At 40.1% G+C, this 21,982-nt stretch overlaps 1 protein-coding gene across 2 annotated transcripts in view; it reads right to left on the bottom strand.

Moving 5' to 3' along the window:
- VPS37A (VPS37A subunit of ESCRT-I) overlaps positions 1-21,869 on the bottom strand; it is a 33,320-nt gene extending 11,451 nt beyond the window's left edge. The window contains exons 1-4 of one of the 2 annotated variants that reach the window (XM_059685560.1): positions 21,460-21,869; positions 8,268-8,342; positions 5,822-5,936; positions 5,138-5,238 (exon numbers count right to left, since the gene is read on the bottom strand). In XM_059685560.1, the coding sequence (XP_059541543.1) occupies positions 5,138-5,238; positions 5,822-5,936; positions 8,268-8,342; positions 21,460-21,584 (416 nt within the window). In that variant the 5' untranslated portion in view covers positions 21,585-21,869. The remainder of the gene's footprint in view (positions 1-5,137; positions 5,239-5,821; positions 5,937-8,267; positions 8,343-21,459) is intronic. The other variant, XM_059685561.1, reaches the window with a different exon arrangement.
- Between the last annotated feature and the right edge of the window lie 113 nt (positions 21,870-21,982).

Here is a 21,982-nt window from a genome sequence, read left to right as displayed (position 1 = left end):
GTTAGCTCTTAAAAATATAATAGACTGCTTGAATAATCACAAAGGTTTGAGTCATTCAAGAGATAGGGCAAGGTTCATCTCCTAGTCCAATCCTCAAGACTGGGGGAGGCAACTGTTTTATCTCATGATAGAAACCAACACAAAGAGTCAGGCAAAAATAAAGAAACAAAGTCTATGCTCCAAACAAAAGAAATTATCTCAATAATGGAGATAATTTACCTGATAAACAGTTCAAAGTAATGGTTAAGAAGTTGCTCAAAAGAATGGTGGACCAGAGTGAGAACTTTAACAAAGAACTAAGAAATGTAAGAAAGTACCAAACAGAAGTCATAGAGCAGTGGTTCTCAACCTTCCTAATGCCGCAACCCTTTAATACAGTTCCTCATGTTGTGGTGACCCCCAACCATAAAATTATTTTCGTTGCTACTTCATAACTGTAATTTTGCTACTGTTATGAATCGTAATGTAAATATCTGATATGCAGGATGTATTTTGTTACAAATTGAACATAATTAAAGCATAGTGACTAACTACAAAAACAATTATATATGTGTTTTCCGATGGTCTTAGGCGACCCCTGTGAAAGGGTCGTTCGACCCCCAAAGGGGTCGCGACCCACAGGTTGAGAACCGCTGTCATAGAGCTAAAGAATATGATAACTGAAGGGGAAAGTAAACTGGAGGGGTCCAACAACAGGCTGGGCGAAGCAGAAGAAACAATCAGAACTCAAAGATTGAGCAGTTGAACTAAGCCAATATGAAAAGAAAAAAGAATGAAAGAAAGTTGTAAATGAAAATGGGGCTCTGGAATAAATTTGACAAGTTCAGTGACTAAAAGCAATCTCCAGGGTAAACTGGTCATAAATTCCTAACTGGGCAAGAAGTGTTGGTGGAGAAATGAGAATCCTATGCAGTGTTGGTAATACAAAGTGGTGCAGCCACTTTCTATCACCAAAGCATGGAGGTTCCTCAAAAAATTAAAAATTGAACTACCAAATTCGTAAGTCATAAGAAAAAATAATGACAAATTCTATGATATTAAAAAAACACCACAACAAACAAATCTCTCCACAACAAAGCCCATTATAAGAAAAGACAAATAACAAACTGGGGAAATTTTTTAAACTCATCACAGACACAGGGATAACTGACCTAATATATAAAGAGTTCCTACAAACTGATAAAGGATTAACAACCTAACAGCAGAATGGAGACTAGGAAACAATACACAAGTTGGGGGAGAGGGGGTAGCAAAATGGAGAATAGGACAGAATACACAAGTTGGGGGGGGGATATCTAAATCATAGAAAAAGGTGGTCAACTTTACTGGAATAAGATAAATACAACTAAAATTATACAAACATATTTTCTTCTTATAAATTGGCAAAGATTGATTCTGGTAATATACTACACTGACAAAGGATATATGTATAGGAGTAGAAGTTACTACACTACTCTGTAGGGCAATTTTGCAGTGTTTGTCAAAATTACGAATATGAATACCACTTTGAGAATATATCCAACAAATATACTCACATTTGGGTAAATAATATTTTTAAAGTTATTCCCTGCAACACTGAGGACAAAGAGGGTGGGCCTTTTAAGAAAGACTGGAAACAACAAAAATATCCATCAGTAAGAATCTTATATAGCTCTGGCTGGTTTGCTCAATGGTTAGAGCATTGGTCCGCAGACTGAAGGGTCATGGGTTCAATTCCGGTCAAGGGCATGTACCTTGGTTGCAGGCTTGATCCCCAGCCCGGTCAGGGAGTGTGTGGGAGGCAACCAATTGATGTGTCTCTCTCACACTGATATTTCTCTCTCTGTCTCTCCCCCTCCCTTCTACTCTCTCTAAAAAAAATCAATAGAAAAAATATCATTGGGTGAGAATTAACAACAACAACAAAAGGAATCTTGTATAAATAAATTATAGTACATCCATAAGCCAAACACTTTGCAGCCATAAGGAAGAATGAGTAAATGCTTTATATACCAACATGGGACGCTCTCTCCAAATCATATTATTTGAAGGAAAAAAAAGAGTAAGCTAATAGCATGCTACCATTTGTATAAAAAGAAGGAAATAAAATACTACATGCACATACTTCCTTGTATATGCATAAAATCTTACTGTATTTTGAATTCTATACATGTTTGTATGAATTCTATACATACACAGCCAAATGAACAGCTCTGAGAAGAAAAACTAAGTTTCCAGGGAAACAGAAATGGCAGGGTGACTTTTTAAAAATATGTTTTTATTGATTTTAAAGAGAGGAAAGAGAGGGAGAGATAGAAACATCTATAAGAGAAAAACATCAACATCGATGGGCTGCCTCCTGCACACCACCCATGCTGGGGATCAAGCCAGCAACCCAGGAATCGAACCAGCAACCTCCTCGTGCATTGGGTAAACACTCAACTACTGAGTGAGCCATACCAGCCAGGCGGCAGGGTGACTTTTCACTTCTTATTCTTTTATACTTTCTGAATTTTAAGCCAAGTGACTATATTATTGATTGAAAAAAATGAAGTTAAAAACATTTTGAAATAAACTTATTTACTTCAAAGGATCTCTCATCTTAATCTTAAAACTTACTTTTATCTGTAGGTATATTAGTGAGTTATATATAGATACGTTCTTTAGAACCAATATGATCAACATGACATAATATTTGTACTATTCTTGAATGAATCTTAATAATTCTGAACCATTTTGCTTTATTTTGACCCCTTTGATAGACACAACCTATAAAATAATCTAGGAGATGCATCAAACTTCCTTTTTAATAATGTGCACTTTAGCATATGGCAGGGGGCAGGGCGGGTTGGAGGGGGAAAATGAGGGATAAGGGGGAACAACTATAATGTAATACTTTCAACAATAAAGAATTAATTTTTAAAAATCTGAAATAGAGTATGCCAGCTCAAATTAAAAAATAATAATAATGTGCACTTTATCATAGAACTTATGTAACAGGAGAGCAAGTAAACTTGTTGGCTTCTATTTTCAGATAAGATGAATGATGAGTTAACATCTAGCCCTATCCTAACAGAAGACAGGAAATACTGTTTTTAGATAAAGAATATCAGTGAGGCTCATGACTCCAGGACATAGACCAGAGGCAAAGATGAGAGCTAGGGCTGATGGACATAATGAACCTGATAATCTAGCTACGCAGATGTCCGAGCACAAGATGTCACTGCTACTTGACTTATGAACAAAATGACGTTCTTTAAAATTAAACAGAAGGACTGGGCGATAAATACAATAACTATTCTGAAAAGTAAAAAAAAAAAAAAAAAAAGCAACAGGAAGTTGTACCATCATGCAGTTTCAGAATATCAAAGATATAAAAAAAGTTATGTAAATCAGAAATCAAAATGGCATTGGACATCTTAGCACCAATAGCCTATATTTAGACAATAGAGAAATGCTTTCAAAGTGGAAAAAACACTTCAACTTAGAATTTGAACTGCACCAATTATTATTATTATTTTTAAATATATTTTATTGATTTTTTACAGAGAGGAAGGGAGAGAGATAGAGAGTTAGAACATCGATGAGAGAGAAACATCGATCAGCTGCCTCCTGCACATCTCCTACTGGGGATGTGCCCGCAACCAAGGTACATGCCCTTGACCGGAATCAAACCTGGGACCTTTCAGTCCGCAGGCCGACGCTCTATCCACTGAGCCAAACCGGTTCCGGCAACTGCACCAATTATTAAGTGTAAGTGTATATTAAAGACATTTGTAGGTTTAAAAAAAAAGTCTCAAAATTTATCTTCCAAGCATCCACGTTGTAATTTACAAAAATGTTCACAGCATTATTTCTGGTCCTATATGGCCTTGCAGAACCAGGCCACTCCATTGTCTAGAAGAAAAGGCGATTTTTCTCCTCTTGTATTTTCCTCCCCTGGTCAAGATTTTTGCAACTGCCTCAACAAATCAAATGTAGCAAAAGTGAAGGACTTCAGCAACCAAGTCATTATGGCTTTCTCATAGCTCGCTCTCAGGGTGTTCACGCTAGAACACCACCATTATGTTGTGAGGGAGCCCAGCACACATAAAGGTAACATCTAGGTATACCAGCTGACACCTCCAGGTAAGGCCTCTGAGGAGAGCCTCCTTATGATCAACAAAGCAGATAAGAGCTCACTCTGATGAACTCTTTCTGAGCTGAATACAATAAATGTGCTCGTTGTTTTAAACCACAATTTTGTGGCTACTATGTTATGAAGCCTTAATAACCAGAAAAGATTTTTAGCACGTGGAAGTGGAATGCTGCTATGACAAAAAAAATCTAAACCATGAGAGAGGCTTTGGGATCAACCAGAGTTTGTGAAAGCTAGACGTACCCTCAGGAGAGTGTAAAAGACTGCAGGGCCTCAAAAAAGACTGTTAGCAGGAAAACTAAAAAGATCTAAGAAAACAAAACCAATGAAAAACTGGAAGTAATTAACTCCAGAAAAAAGCAAAAAAGTTATAACAAGAAAATGTAATTAGGGTAAAGCACTTAGTTAAGTGACAGGATATGTGTAGTCAAAGTAATAAAAATTTATTTAAATAAAAATTATGATATAATTTCACTGAATGAGAGTAGGTTTGTGAAAGATAACTAAAATCCTTATTAACCATAATAGGGACCCAATAGGTAATATTTAAATGATAGGATAAAAATATAGCAGTATATACATATTATTGATTAAGATGAAGGTAGCCCTGGCTGGGCAGCTTTGTTGGTTAGAGCAGTACACCAAGGTTGCAGGTTCTATCGCCAGACAGGGCACATACAAGAAACAACCAATGAATGCATAAGCACATGAACAACAAATCAATGTTTCTCTCTCTTTACACTCCCTTTTCCACCCCCCTTCCTCTCTCTCTCTCTCTCTCTCTCTCTCTCTCTCTCTCTCTCTCAAATCAATCAATAATTTTTTTAAAAAAAGATGAAAGTAAATATTAGAGAAGCAGCTAAAAGAACAGTTGTCTCCGAAAAGTATGAATGTATTTTTGTGAAGATGGGGATGCAAAAACAAAGGAGTGCTTTTTAGCATCATCTGAATTTTTAAACTATATTTTGATTACATTGATTAAAATAAATATATACAAACATTTGTTATAAATATACTTACTATGGAAATGCTGTTGAAGTAGGAGCTAAAACTGGAGGATTCTTCCAAAACTCATCCAACAGACTCTGAATAATTTTTCCAAGATCTGAGTGCATTGTAAACTGAAAATAACAGTAATACAGAATGATTAAAATCACTTTCAGAAAAAGAATGTAAGTTCTCATTAGGATAACTTCACTCTAAAACTTAAATATTAAAACCAATTTTTGCAAGTCAAGAATTAAATGGAAAGCAAAGGACATTGTGTCAAACATATCAGCAATCCACAACTTACAGTATTTTCTAGTAGAATCAATACCATAAATCAAATTAAAAGCCTATTTAATCAATGATGCATCTAAAATATTTCCACATTTCACTATTTATAAAGATTGGAAGGTTCAAAGGTAAATACTGAGAGTACATTATTCACGTTAATCAATGTTATACATAGCTTGAGAACTTTAAGGCATATGTGAATTTTATTTCTACTAAAAACTACGGAATATCTACTGTGAACCTCAGCAGGTCCTTGCCACTAAAAAGCAGCCTTTGAATCGGTACTATCATAGACAGTGGAAAAGATTTTTGAAACTTACTGATTCCAAAATGAGATTTTAAGTGCATTTTTAGATTTCTAAAGTATTTAGTAAAAAAGTAATACACCTGTTTTATTACTCTGAAATAAATATACCATAAACATACATTGTTTACTAATGGAGAGGTAACATATACTCCTTGTTTATCCATTAAATGATGTCGTATTGGTGGATAAACACTGATCACTGGTTTTTCCTGAGGAAATTGTGGAGGAAGCAATCTGGTAAAGGTAGAACAGATGAAAAACAAAGACAACAAATGTTACATTACATAGTAATAATCCTAAAACAAAGTTAGTTTAAAACACGTTAAATTTTCATACTTTCATTTGGATTCATTATTCAGTAATAAGTGCTCCTTTATAGCTGCTGAGATGAGTGAAAATATACAAAAGGATACACTTTGGAAATAAGATTATTAAGTAATTCCATACAGCAAGCATGTCAAACTCGGCTGCATGCGGCCCACAATGAACATTTTTGCAGCCCAGCCAACATAACAGTATGTAAGAAATGTTTTAATAAAAATTTCATAACGTAATTTTTACAACATCCTGTTATGCATAATTATTAATAACTACAACGTTCGCTAATGACTGATTATTATAATCGTGTTGCATTCATTTCCCTTACGCATCTTACACACAGGCACACCATTTCTCTCCACTGATACTAGCAGTGAATATTTTAGCAGCCGACTGCCACATCATTAGTCTTGGACTGACTTGTTTGGTGTGCGTAACAGGAAATATTTCGCTTTCGGAGAAGAAGAAAAATAGGTTTATTTGTGTTACGCTTATTAATTTGTGCAGTTATTCAGTGTCTGCTAAGTTAATGTTCAAGAAAAAATGTTAATTTTTATTAAAATGTCTTATTTTATGTTAACGATGGCTCATTTATTTCAGCCCTTTATATTCAGCACATCACTATCAAAATAAACCTACGTTTCTATGAAAATTGGAGCTTTTGTTTTTTTTGTGGCCCACATACACTTAAACCTTATTTATTTGGCCTGTGTTAGCCTTTGAGTTTGACATGCTTGCCTTACAGTAAAACCTACTTAATGTGGAACATGGATACCATGGATTTAGAATAGTCTTCACACTGTATCAATTAATTGCTTTCTAATACAATATACCAATACAAATCTCAGCTAAAAATTAGATCAAGCATTTGTAGCATGTGAGTCACACTAACCCAGCCTGGTTACTTACTGGACCACAGGTCTGGTCATGTCATTTTTTTACACGTGGTTTTCTTACTTTTAAAATGCTGCCAAGAATTATTTCACTATCTACTGAATTTTTAAAGAGAAAATGGAAAGTGATAGAAATGAAACATTAAAGCTGCCTTAATGCCTCAGTTCATATGGCTCTTTTCTAAATGTCCCAATTAACACATCTCTCCCAATTCTGAGGTGAATCACATGGTTTCAAATAAAAAAACAGTACATTCTCAATATAAGAGAGTGAAAACTTCAACCTTTTTTTTGACCTATTACAAATTTAAGATTAGGGAGTGAATCTTAAAAAATGGGATTTTACTGGATATGAGACTATTTTCCAAATTTCCTCTAAAACTCAAAAGAATATGTCCTTTTAAATTGCTTCTCTGTTCCCGTTGGCTCAGAAAACTCTTTGTTGGCAGCAATGTCAAGAAGAAAACTGGGTCCTTGTTGGCTTCTCCTACTTAGCTGTACATAGGACACTTGGAGAGAAATAAAGCTACTTAATTTATATAGTTGAAGATGTTAAACTCGTTTGGTAAAAAGGCAACACGTGGCCTTTGGAGCCGTCCTAATCTGGGTTTGTATCCCGACTATGCTGTCACTACTTATGTGTCTGTAATTTGCCCCAATTTGCTACTGTGAGGAATCAAAAAACGGCTGTACACCAAGATAACACAGCATAATACTTGAATTCACTCCTTCCACTAGGATGTAGTAACGCCTCCTCTGTGCAGGCACTACGCTGGGCAATGAGGATTTGAAGGTGAATCAGCCCTGGTTCCTGTCTTCCAGTTAGGTACCTTTTTACCTCACCCACACACTGCCTCTAGAAGCCAGCCACCTAACATAACCTGAGGTAAGAACTTAATTTGTCCAACTTTCCTCTTTATAAGTTAATAACCTCATGTTTACATTTCTTCCTTTAAAAATAATCAGTAGATCAAATCAGTCTTGAACTTTCAACTTCTTTCGGATGTAAAGGTGACTATATCTCTAATGGTTTTCCATACATGATCTCTTTGATTGTTTGTTATTATCATTCTCCTCTTTCAATCTACTTCCAGCTAAGACTTTAGCACAAATCAATGAAACTGAATACAGTATTCATGATTTTTATATCTTTTTATTGCATTTCCTCTTTTATGGTTTTCTTATGGCAATATACATTGATTTCTTTACAAAATATTTATTCACAAAATTGTGCAACTTTGATAAATTATAGTTACTGGAAAGGGAATATTTAAAATAAGTTCACTTTAAACAATTTACTTCTAATAATAAATAGTCATATTATATAGAAAAATAGGATACAATTTCTACTCACATATTAATGTTAATTGTCAGGTTGTTTACGCTGAATGGCAACCTGTATTCCACATCTTTCTGTATTTCAGCTATACTGTAGGAGAAAATTTGAGAAAAAAATTGTTCCTAAAGTTATAAAACCATTAATATTAAAGACAAATGTTAAATGTTTTTAGAGCCTACTAAAATTATTTTAAGTATTAATCACAGAATCTAGATGGCCAATATAAGTTGTATCTTGAAGGAAAAGTGATCACAGAAAGGTTTATCAAAAAAGAGGCAATAATATTCTGAAATACTTAAGTGTGTGAGAGTATGTGTGTGTGTGGGGGGGAAGGGGGTAGATGTTGAGGTAAAGAGGCAAAGAATTACACTTGTAATAATGTTAGATTGACTTACTATCACTTTATCTAATTCACTGTTAGTAAAAGCGATTGTGAACATGCTTAGTTAATACAGATTGGCAAGACATCGGGGTTCTAACTACAACTATGCCACTAACCACCTGTATTTAAACTTAAAAAGTCTGGATGAGATGTCTCCTACAGTCTTATGCTGGAGACTGCTGGCTGTTTTCCAAAAAAACAAATACTCCCCTTCTTCCTAAGAGAAGCCTAATTTTATTCTGAATTAGCAACGTTCTAGTCTTTTTTGCAGCTGGTTGTTGCTATAGACTTGCGTGCTAGCCAATAAGATATACAAAAACTGAAATTGGGGAGAATTTCCAGGAAAGCATTTTAAAGGGGAACAAAAAACCTGGTATGAGTGTATGTGCCCTTTCTGCCTGGACCTGAGAGCTGGACTTCAATCAGCTGTACTGGACCATGAGTGGCCCTGAGAGTGGAAGGTTAGGCAGAACTAAGCAGATCGAAAAAAGTGGAGCGGGTTCTTGATGACTACGGAAATGCCGAACAACTTCTTTTTATGTGAGAGAAAAACAAACTTTTATTTTGTGTAAGTGACTATTTTGGGAGTCTTTATTACTAGCAGCTGAACATAATTTCCAAGTACTCTAAGTCCCTTATATTTTAACATTCTATATTCAGAATTCTATTTTATTGTTAGTTTTCAGGCATATGTTATTACAATTATAATTTACCAACCAGATTCTGGGGACTCATGTGGAATTCTAACTAACATTCACATTTTCAAAAGGAAAAAATATTAAGTTGTATTAAGAAGTTATGGTTGAGAAAAAACTTAACATTTAAACATACAAACTTTTTCAAGCATGAATACCTTTGAAAGAGGTCTAGCCTTTGCATAATAATTTATTTTGTTTTGGTTACTTTCAACTTCTTTCAGATGTAAAGGTGAATATATCTTTTTTAGAAAACCTCTTATTTTCCTCATTTTTTTGTGCTACATTTTTTGGCCTTTTGATAAAAACCTAGTCTTTAGAATATGTACATTTTAGGTAGTTTGAAAGGTTCAAAAGTGTTGGGAGTTATGAAGAAATCACATATATTGATAAACTTACTCCTCTGACATCCATGGAGTGGGGCTATGACTGAGGAGAAGAAACAGATAAGGAGACTCAAAATGACGAAATTCAAGATTAGGACTTAAAAATTTTATGAATGTTTTTCTCTGGGAAGCAGGTTTGAAGTAGGATACCGACAGCCTCCTCAGTTGTATGAACACCATGTAATCAATAAAGTTTTATTAAGTTTTTTATTCCTCTACATTATCTTGGGACCCATGTCACTGCTTCAAGGGAATACTGGTCACAAACGCATCCACCAGTTCAAAGCCAAGTAGAGCATTTTAGTGACTGAGAGAATGACCTCTTAAGTTAGGCTTCCTGGACACAAATAGAGACCACTAACTTGTGTGGTCCTGGGCAAGTTATTGAACCTGTCAAAGCGTTATTTCTCACATGGGAAATGAGAATATTACAAGCATCTATCTACCTAAAAGAGTTGTTAGATTGAGATAATGGATGGAAAGCCCTCCACATAATACATAAAAATTAGCTATTATTAGATAAGCATTTAGAATTTGCATCTAAGTTGGAGTCTGCCTAAATTTGTAGTATTAAAATTTTAACTGTTTTTAGGCATTGTATTTGGTTAGAAATGTTCAATTCACTGTCACCACAATTAATGACAGCATAATATTCTAGCATATTGTTTAACCTATTCTCTACTTTTAGATATTTAGGTTGTTTCCAATTTTTACTACTGTGAACCATGCTCTGATAAACATTCTTACAACCACATCTTTATGCTGACAGGCAGTACTACTTCAGGTGTAAATAAACACACAATATTTTAAAGCAATACTGTAATCACACCACAAGAGAAAATTTAAACGATGCCCCATTAATAATTTTCTTTTCTAGGTTTTCTGAGACAAGTGTAGTAGTATGGTTTTACCTCAGTGGCTCTAAATCTGGGACTAAAGAAAGCTGAAACAACAGATAACTTTGTTAGTCAGAATGTATGACTAACTGGAATCTTCATTTCTTTAATAGTCCCTAAAACTGTAAACAAATGTACCCTGAAATGCAAGAGGCACTAATTATGGTTAAAAGATTCCTTTTGTAGAACAACCATTCATCTCCTACTTTATATTTTCTGTAAACTTGGATTTAATAGGTAAAACTTGGTTCAACTGAAACAGCTACCATTTTACAGCATCTTGCAAGGAAATACAAATAGAGATGAATATTGTATGGTGTTGGCTCTGAAGGGACACACATGACATGAAGAAATAGTCAAGTAACTAAAGAGCTCAAGGTACTGATACCATGCATTTCCCATGGGTAACTAAAGGACTGTTTATAGGTGAATAAATGAAGGATTCACATGTAAATAAAGATTATAGGAGAATAGACAACTTCCCCTTTTTATCTAAATGTCCAGGAGATATCAAAACAGACTTTAAAAGCAAATCTATAACATTGCTACAAGGCAAGTAGTGCCATAAGCAGAAAAGCAGTTTGGAAGAATCCCTGCAAGGTTAAAAAAATGTGATTAGAGTTAAGGAAAAAGGAAAGGAAAAGATAGTAGTAAATACAGAGCCTAATGACAATCCAAAACATAAAACCAATGCAAAGTGGAGCCGTTTGAAGGTCCTCCAAGCTCAAGTCAATGCAAACCAGGAGTGTGGCGGGCAGAGCAGGAGCAGCTTTTAGGGTAATGGAAAGGGAGACCTGTAACAGCACTGCATGCTAGAGCACTCTTTTCCCAGGACTGTGCCAGCCAGCACAGAGCACCCGGAATAGCACAGTGAAGTAGCCTGAGGTGCTTGTCCCATATTGGAGCAAGTCATTTTTCATTCACCACCAGAGGCAGGCTATGATAAACAGTTAAGTATCCTCAAACAAGTCAACAAGGAACCCCAAATACAGAAACAAACACATCTGAAAGATTTGAACAAAACCAAACCATGCAAGGCATGCTCCAAACTCAGCAAGCCAAAACACAGAAACTCAAGGAAACAGAGTTAATTGAGCAAAGACTATATATTCATGAAATTAAAATCCTCACAGGAACAACAGAAAGTGGCACTCACACTTACACTTACTTACACACACACACACACACACACACACACACACACACACACACACACACACGATATAAAACTGATCCTTCTCCTGGAGAACACTAATGCACTTAGGCCTATTTAAGGCTTTGAGAAATTCTAAAGTGCTTGATTTTGTTTTCTAATATGTTTAACATGGACTTATTTCACAATACCTTTGAACAGTGCTCTGTAGAACACACAGGCTACTAATGACAGATGTGCGAAGAGCTACAGGAACACAGAAAAAACCACCTCATCAAACAGGTGGGGGTTGTGGTGAGACAGCATAGGGACTTGGCCACAGGACTGGAAAATAATTAGCTGACTGCAAACCCCTCCACTTCCTACTCAAAAGCACAGAAGTACCTAATTTTATGTCCCTTCTCAACTGCCTGTTTAAACTACTAACCCCAAGGTGCGACCACTAAACAACCTTTCTTAGGGTGGCATAATGAGCCGTTAGCCAGCTTGCCCTCACAGCCCAGGAGCCAACATAGTTACTAAGCAAAGCAGCTGGAAAAGGAAGTCACCAGAACTATAATGGGAAATTCTTCAAGCCTGCCTTTGTAAAAAAAAACCCACCTTTCGGTGCAAGCTTATGTCCCCAGCTTATGAAAGCAGCCAAGCAGGGCCAGCCCCTGAGCCAGTTCAGAATTCCTCTGGGGTTTCCTCTCAATTTCTATCTCAGGGAACCTAAGAACTGCAACATTGGTAGCAGCAAGGTCTTCTAGGAAAAAAAATCATATCTGAACTACACATAGAAGTCAAATTAGAGCTAACACTCAGGAAAGTGAAATCCGGGAAATGAAGTGGACATTCTAGGCAGAGTAAACACCATAAGGAAAGCTTCAGAAAGGAGTAACACCGGTCTCTAATAGTCTCCGTATCTTTGGCCATTAAAGAAACTTTACAACTCCTTTGTCTGTTGACACCTTTCCATCAGTTACATAACCATCTTCTATGAAAACCAGACACCGAGCTAAGGGGGCTGTACTTTAGGGATCTCCTGAAAGGAATAACACAGCCATGCTTGAATTTTAGAAAGATGCACTGGCAGCCACGTGGAAGAAACAAAGGAAGGGAAGGAGACTGGAGGCAGAGAGGAGACTTAGAACCCAGCAGTAGCAGGGAAGACCCAGTGTAACCAGGGTGACCAGGATTTGGCTCAGGTGAGCAGAGAGTAGAGACAGCTTAGCAGTTCCTGAGTAGGAGGGGAGAGGAAGATGTGGCTGGGTTTAATTAACAATGGAGAGAGAAATGACTGCCTGGTAATTTTTTTTTTTAAGGTAAGTATTGACTGATACCACTAAGGGGAAATTAACTAGAGATAGCATCTGAGCTGTAATGATTCTACCAGAGGCCCGGGTACAGTCCCTAGGCCTAGCCTGTGATCAGGGCCATCTCAACACCACCCACCCTGGCCACCCACCCTAGTTCCCATTCGCCATCAGCTATCAGAGCCTGCGGGCTGGGAGGAGGGACCAAGAGGTCGGATGCTCCACCCACTCACCAGTCCCGTCCCCCACCACCACCCACCCCATTTCTCCTTCACCATCAGCAATAGGAGCCTGCAGGCCGGGGAACCAAAAGGTGGTCAGTGTACCTCATAGTGACTGGTCGAGTGGTCGTTCTGCTGTTATGATCACTGGGCTTTTATTATATAGGATTTAGGAAACTTTTTCTTAAATGGCAACCTACTATATTGTATCATATACTTCACAATTATAACTTTCAATCACTGGTTATAAACAGACTATAAGATCTAATGTATCAAATTAAAATTCACTTAATTATGGGTCTTTGATATACATAATTTTTGAAGTGTACTATGAGCTCAACATCCATTTAGAGTCAAAATGTTGACATTTTATAGATTCTGTAGCTTCAATAGGCTAAGGCATAGCAGATTTTTGGATTTTTTATTGCAACACTAGAGGCCCCGTGCACAAAATTTAGCACGGATAGAGTCCCTAGGCCTGGCCACCAATCAGGGCCAATCGAGGCGTTTCAGCTGCCAGCCGGGGCCTGCCTTCATTCCACGCTGCCCCCTGGTGATCAGCACACATCATAGCGAGTGATCGAACTTCTGGTAAACTCCCGCAGGGACAATTTGCATATTAGCCATATATATATATATATATGATTATTTCCTTCCATAAGGAAGTTTTAATCTCAAATACCTATAATTGTTAAATAATGTAATGAGTGAAGACAGCTTCCTGTAGTACAATAGGGAGTGACTGCAAACTGGTAAAATGGACAAGAGGCAGACTAGTAAGGGAACAGCTACTCTTCAACTCAAAGCTAATACATATTGCTATGTGGGAACAGTTGCCAAATCTTTCCAGAGCTTCCTATGTTAAAAGACAAGTTGGAAGGGGCAAGGACCATATAGGAAATCTCTGTACCTGCTGCTCAGTTTTGCTGTGAACATAAAATTGCTTAAATTAATAAAGTCTATTTTTTTAATTGGAAATTTGAAAAATTTAATGAAAAAAATCTCAAATTATAAATGTTGGAAATGTACTCAGGGGCTGGCAACAATAGGAAATTTCAAATAATTTAAGAATATGAAGATTGGTACTAATATCCTATCTAATAAAAGAGAAACATGGTAATTGGCATACGACCGCTACCCTTCCCATTGGCTAATCAGGGCAATATGCAAATTAACTGCCAGCCAAGATGGCGGCCGGCAGCCAGGCAGCTGGAAGTGAACATGAGGCTTGCTTGCTTCAGTGACGGAGGACTGCAATGTTCCCCACCTGTCTTGCCGGCCTCTGAGCTTGCAGTTTAAAAAACATTGTAACAAATATAGAAGCTAAACAAAACCCCAGAAACCTGCTTTCAGCTGGCCAGGATCTCAGAGCTGGAGTTATAAATTGTTTCGATTATAGAACCCAAACAAACCAGATACCTGCTTTCAGCAGCAGAGGCCTAAGAGCTGGAGCCAGAGCTAAAGCTGGCCCAGAATAAAAAAAAAAAAGAAAGAAAAAAAGGAGCAGTTGTGAGCTTCAGTCACCCGCCAGCCTGAAAACAGCCCTCAGCCCCTCACCCAGACTGGCCAGGCACCCCAGTGGGGACCCCCACCCTGAAGGGTGTGTGACCAGCTGCAAACAGCCATCATGCCCTCACCCAGGCTGGCCAGGCACCCCAGTGGGGACCCCCACCCTGATCCAGGACACCCTTCAGGGCAAACCAGCCGGCACCCACCCGTGCACCAGGCCTCTATCCTATATAGTAAAAGGGTAATATGCCTCCCAGCACCGGGATCAGCGGAGCCGAGAGGCCTCCCGGCACCGGGATCAGTGTGACAGGGGGCAGCGCCCAAACCCCGATTGCCCTGCGGCTGTGTGTGTGACAGGGGCGGGGCCACAACCTCCCTATCCGCTCTGCTCTGTTCGTGACAGGGGAAGGCGCCCCAACCCCCTGATCAGCCCTGCTCTGTGCCTGATAGGGGGGAGCTCCCCAACCCCGATTGCCCTGCGGCTGTGTGTGTGACAGGGTGCGGCGCCCCAACCCCCTGATCGGCCCTGCTCTGTGTGTGATAGGGTAGAGCCATAACCTCCCCATCGGCCCTGCCCTGAGTGTGACAGTGGCGGTGTGCCAACCCCCTGATCTGTCCTGCTCTGTGACAGGGGGCGGTGCCCCAACTCCTCCTATCGGCCCTACTCTGTGAGTGACAGGGCAGAGCTCCTCAACCACTTGATCGGCCCTGCTGTGTGTGTGACAGGGGGGAGCTCCCCAACCCCCTGATGGGCCCTGCTCTGTGCGTGACAGGGGGTGGCGCTGCAACCTCCCCATTGACCCTGCCTTGAGTGTGACAGGGGGCAGTGCCCCAACCCCCCAATCGGCCCTACCCTGAGCGTGACTGAGGGTGCCATCGCAACCTCCCAATCCACCCTGCTCTGTGCATGACAGGAGGCGGCGCCCCAACTCCCCAATCAGCCCTGCTCTGAGCCCGACCAGGGGCTGCACCTAGGGATTGGGACTGCCCTCTGCCACCGGGGAGCAGGCCTAAGCCAGCAGGTCGTTATCTCCCGAGGGGTCCCAGACTGCGAGAGGGCACAAGCCGGGCTGAGGGAACCCCCCCCCCCTCCCTTCCCGTGCACAAATTTTTGTGTACCGGGCCTCTAGTTTTTAAAATAAATATAATTGCCATTTACAGAGTACCTACTGTGTGCCAGAGAATATTCTAGTTTCTTTACATGTACTATATCTAAAATCCTTCAAAATGCATGCATTGCTTTTGTGTAGAAACTCTGGAATGGATCTGCTTTCTGAATGGGAAGTCAGACGTAGTCCTGCCAGAGGTAGATGAGCTTTAGGTAGGCTGGTGAGGGATTCATAAACAATAAGCTAGGGCTAAGAGGCAATAAGCATGTTGGTTAAGAGGTAATGGCTCCAGGCACACTAATTCTATGCAGTAGAAAAAGGGAAGTAATTTGTCATATGCTTACTATGTGCCAGAGACAACAATAAATGATTATATACTAGTATAATACTTAAATATCAACAATCCTGCACAAGAGGAATCACAATTCCTAATTTTACAGATGGAAGCTCAGAGAAATTAAGTAACTTGCCAATAGGTCACATTGTTAGTATATAGTATATATACTATATACTATATACTAACAATATTTTGGAGCCAGAATTGGAATCCATGATAGTTTGATTACAAAGCTTTCATTCACCTAGTCAAGCTGCTTTTCCTAAGGTCAATAACTTTTGCTTACTTCCATTTATGTTGCTCAAATTCATTTTGTCTTTTATCTCTAACATAATGTTTACATCAAGTAACCTGAGGAAACTATAGACTTTCCAGTAGGCAGTAAGAATTCAGGTAGTCAATCGGTCCTCTCACTCCAGTAGCTCTAGGACTATTAAGGTTATGTGAACACCCAAGTTTGCACTGCCAGGTAATGACACATCAGGATCTCCTGACTTCTGGTACAAGGCTTCTTTCATTAAGATTATTAGTCATCCCAGAGTAAAAAAGATAGCAATTCTGATAAACATAATTCCCAAATTAGATTTTCTTACTGAATATAAAATAAAAATAGGACCAGAATTATCATCCACTTTATTAAAATGATGCAGAAATCCTTTGCTTGAGATAGCTGATATCCCTAAGCAAAAAGTAATGAAGGATTACTATTTTATAACTTAGAATTTACATAGTTAATTGCAGATAATAGTTACCATTTACTTTTAGACCTAAGGAAATACAAATAAAGTAAGCTGCCTTTAGATATTGAGAGAGAGAGAAACCAGGACAATTAGGATGGTAACTGTTAAGACCATCAGTTTTCAATATTGTCTGATTGCAGGGACAATGCAGGGAAATACTTACCAGCTTCACTTCTGAGGAATCTTTAAATTTTGGGATTAGTGGGTATTACCTGGGACATTTTCAACTACAACTAATTGAAAATCCAGGTTGAAAGTGGCTTAAACAGTACGGGGTTATTAATGTTATACAGTAAGAGGTCCAGAGGCAGGAAGTGCCCCTGAACTGGTTACTTCAGCATCACAATCTCATCACGGACATTCCAGCTTTCTACTCTGTAGTCAGCCTGTCTTCCTTCCCTGATCCAAGCAGTTCCACATGTCCATGTGGCACAATATCCAAAACATTTCCTTTCAGACATCTTTATAATTGAGAAAATGTTTGAACAGCTCCCCAGTGCCGGGAGCTGGTCCATCCTTGCTGTTTCAAGGGACCTGGCATATATGGCATATGGTTCTTAATATGTTTGCTCACCTTCTTGGCGCTGTGTTTTAACCAAGGTCACCTCTCCGAGAAAGGTTGAATCTGCAGGTAGGGATTTTCCCCTGAAGTTAGGGAGGGAATAAAACCCCTCAACTAAGTGCCAGGCGGGTAATTAATCCCTTTAACTACGAACAATCATGCTTAAACTACATAATCTTTTCTCCCTGGAATGGAGATAAGAAACACCCTAACCTTTGTAATAGAGATTGATAGGATTGAATCAACTGGTATAAATACAGTTGTAACAAGACAGAAAGACTCAGAACTCAGGAGACAGAATTCAGAAGACAGAACCTACACGGAGCCTAGAGGCAGAAGAACTTCACTGGCGAGAGCATGCCAGAGGATCCTGGACCGGGACTGGCCTCGGAGCCTAGAGACAGAGCCTAGCGGGAGAACATGGCAAGGGATCCTGGACTGAACCTGACTACAGAGATTGGCAGGAGAACCTGACTGGAACCTGGACACTGAACCTGACTGGAGAGCCTGGACAGAACCTGGCTGGAGAACCTAGCGAGGGAACATGGCTACAGAACCTCGCTGGAGATCCGAAGCAGAACCTCTCTGGAGATCCGGGCTGGAGATCCTGGCTAGGCTGCTGATCAACTGAACGCTGTCTCCGTGACATTCCTTCTTCGCCGACTCCGTCCACACCTTTGGGGATCCCTGGACCCGCTGGGGCTGGACCCCGGCACCCCAGCAACTTCTCTCCTCCAACTCCCACTGACCAAGAGTAAGTTCACAGGCCTGCTTTCACAATAACTAGCAGCAGGACCTGAACCATCATCATTATTTACTCGCTGGGGTTGAAAGAGCACAGCCTCCAATCAGTAGGTGGCTTTGCAGATAACCAGATAACAACAGGTGTTCTCCCAAGAAGTCAGGGGAAGAGGATTTGGGTGGGAAACAGAACAGTGTGCTTTGGCAGTGGTTCTCAACCTTCCCAATGCCGCGACCCTTTAATACAGTTCCTCATGTTGTGGTGACCCCAACCATAAAATTATTTTTGTTGCTACTTCATAACTGTAATTTTGCTACTGTTGTGAATCGTAATGTAAATATCTGATATGCTATATGTGTTTTCCGATGGTCACGACCCACAGGTTGAGAACCGCTGCTTTCGAGCAAGCTTCTTTAGGAAGTAGAACTACAGAATGAGTCCCATTCCTACCCAGAAAGTCTGGAATTATGGTGATACCTGTTATTCAGAAGGTGGAATATGTCACTTAGAGCCTAGTCAACATGACTCTCAATTTCCATTTTCATGGCAGACAAACATATTATTATGCTCTGGTTAAACACTCTTTGTTGTCACCTATGAGTTTCCAATTTACCTTGCCTTGTCAGTAAGACTTAGATGAGGAAATAGACATAAAACTCATCTAGCCTTTAGGAGGAGAGGCATGAGGAAGATAAGGAAGAATTTCTTAAGGTTAACAAAAAAAAAGGCGTTTACATTCATAGAGAAAGGGAATAAACAACATGCTCTTTCCTAAAATGAAATGTTTAAGAGTTGGAAGGTAAATGAGAGAATTGGGGGGGTAGGGGTGGAGGGTGGAGGGACAGAAATCTGAAGAAGGGAAGAAAAAATAAATCGGATACTTTCACTGTCAGGAAGAGCTGTTGACCTTACATTTGGAGAAGGGACAGATATGAAAAATGAGGGAGGTAGGCAGCACAAACATTCACAATTTAGGAAGTTTTATATTATTCATTAAAATACCATTCAAAACATTTCAACTTTTGCACAGTGCACCTTCAGAATAACCAATCAGTGTCCTTCTGCCCAAAAATCTTTTAAGTATAAATTGTAGTATACTGCACAGATCATTTTTTACTAGCTAGCTTTAACATGTATGTCATGAGTTAAAAAGGCAGATTTAACAAAAATAGGTGGAGATCATTTTTTCTGGAAGCATACCATTCCTGGAATGTACCTGTCTCCTAATTATCCAAGTTTAGTTTATAAATGTGTAATATTTCAACAACAACAACAAACTTCAAGTATTTTATAAAAGAACTTACAGGAATAAAGAGTACTTAAAGTTAAATTTTTATAACATTACAAAATTTGTAGATAATGTCACATGACCAATTATAAGTCCATTACTTCTGGCTCAAAAAAATAAATAAAATGGATCCTTTCTGCATTTGTTCAAAGCATTTACAGATCCTCTTAAACCAACTTCAGAACTCCTTAGATTAATAATTACTGCTTTAGAATCTCACCTTATTTGGGAGGCCAAAAAGATAAATACATTTCAGATCATCGCTTCCCATATTTACCAGCCTTAGCAGCAAAGGACTTTGGAATATTTGAAAAATTCAACTCCAACCCCAAAGAATAAGATTTTGTCAGCAATGAGAATACTTAACAGAATATACTAAAGGCTTAAAGCAATTAATTCCAAAGGTGTGGCTCTAAAAAAGTATTTTGGCAATAGTAGTACTAGTTTAGTACATCAATAGTCATACAAGTGACACTTTCTGAGGGGACAAACTTTTGTTATGTTTGTTTCAATTAAAAAAAAATGAGCCATTTTCATAAGAATATCTTGTAAGAGTAGCTCTTACAGGTTAGTACACAACTCTATTTAGAAAAAGACTTCTAAGAACTCTGTGAACTTAATTTTCCAAAAAGAAAGCCCCCTTTAGATAAAAGAGCATGCTACTCTTTCTGGTTAAATGCCACAAATTTTTACCTTTTGAAAGTTCTGAACAAGTAGAACAATTGAGACAAAAGAACCAAGAAACAGCTGAAGTTCAATCAGCAATAGGCCTCATTTTAGCCAAATTGATTTTGTAGTGAATTTTTACGAATCTATCTAATTTAAAATTATTCTACACCTTAAGTTACTTGCTTGGGAAAAATTAGTAGAGTAACAGATAAAAATTGCCTCTAATCGTTTGTCAACAGGACTTAATTTTATTCTCTTAAAACACATATCTTTACAATGGATGAACAGTTTATTTTAAAAAGGTTAGGGTTGAGCGATGTTAACATCTTTACATCAAAATACATGCTGTGACACTACTAAGTAAATACACTTGCATTAATTCATAGGGTAACATAAAGAGGCGGTGCTAATTTTTGAAAACCATTAGAGGCCACAGGTATCTGCAAAATATAAAAGGAGAAGCAAACCAGGTGACAGTAGAAACGGCTGAAATCACTGGAACTGCAAAATACTTCTGACCTGAGCCGGCTGAAAAGGAAAACCTCCTAGGAAGACAACAGAACCATCATGATGACTATGACCGCTCCCGAGGGTGGGAGCAAGAACAACAGTGAGCAATGCACCGAGACTGGTGGCTGTCCGAGAGGTGGATCTTAAATTAGAGACCTAAGAGGATTGAGGATGCCACTCCCAGGGGACAACTCGCTGAGAAAAACTCGGGCTTCCTTTTCCTCGGATGTTGCGACCGTTCCTTTACCCCCCCCCCCACACACACCCCCATTTCCCACGCTTTGTGAATCTTGGACACTGCGCTTCACAATGCGTTTTGGCCACGTAAAATATCTTCACACTTTGGCCAAAGCGGCCATCAGGTGGCCAGAGGAAAAGGGTAGTGAAGAAGGAAGCAGGGCAGAGCGAGGGATCTTGGAAATAGCCCATGAGCCAGATTATAGTCAGCGGCCATGTGTCAGGAGGGCTGAGCCCGTCAGAATTAGAGGAGCTGAGCGGTGGCGGGGTGGGGAGGGGGAGCAACGGGGGAGGGTCCGGAGGAAAACGCTGAACTGGGGTCCGAGAAGCCAGAGCCCGCGTGCACACCACCCAGGACCCAGGGAGGTCTATCAACCAGAGGCAGCTGGCGCGGAGCCGGCCCGGGAGCCGCGAGTGCGATTCGTCCCAGCCCGCCCGCCCGCCCGCCTCGGGGCCGAGAGGGAGCGACCAGTCACCTGGAGTGGGAGCTCCGCAGGGACTCGATCAGGCGCTGCTTCTGCTGCTGGAGGCTGGTGAGGCCGCCGGGGGACCCCGCTGCGGAGGAGGAGGCGCTCTTGGTCAGGGGGAAGAGCCAGCTCATCCTCCCCGGCTCCCCGGGCCCGAGGCCCTAGCCGGCCCGGCCGGCCTCTCCCAGCGGCTCAGGCCGGGGGTGCTTCCACCGCGGAGGAGCAGACGGACGCCCGGGACCCGAGCGCGGGGCGGCCACGTCTCCTCTACGCGGGCCGGCCTGGCGGTCCCCGGGCCCTCGGGGGCATGCTACGACTGCGGGTACTGGACGCCGGGAACTCGCGGGCCGGGACCGGGCCCCTACCTCCAAGGCCCGGCGCCAAACCGGCCCGACAGCCTCCCCGCCCAGCCTTCACCGCCCCCAGCTTCCGCCCTGCGTGCCCCGCCCCCTGTGCGTACCGCGTCATCAGCCGGAGCCGCCGCCGCCGCCAGGACGTACGCGACGCGACGCGACGCGACGCGACCCGACGC

This window comes from Myotis daubentonii, chromosome 2 (assembly GCF_963259705.1).
Source record: "Myotis daubentonii chromosome 2, mMyoDau2.1, whole genome shotgun sequence".
In the NCBI taxonomy this organism is placed as follows: Eukaryota; Metazoa; Chordata; class Mammalia; order Chiroptera; family Vespertilionidae; genus Myotis; species Myotis daubentonii.
Note: the sequence above shows the minus strand (reverse complement) of the source record. Positions and strands in the feature narration are given on the sequence as shown.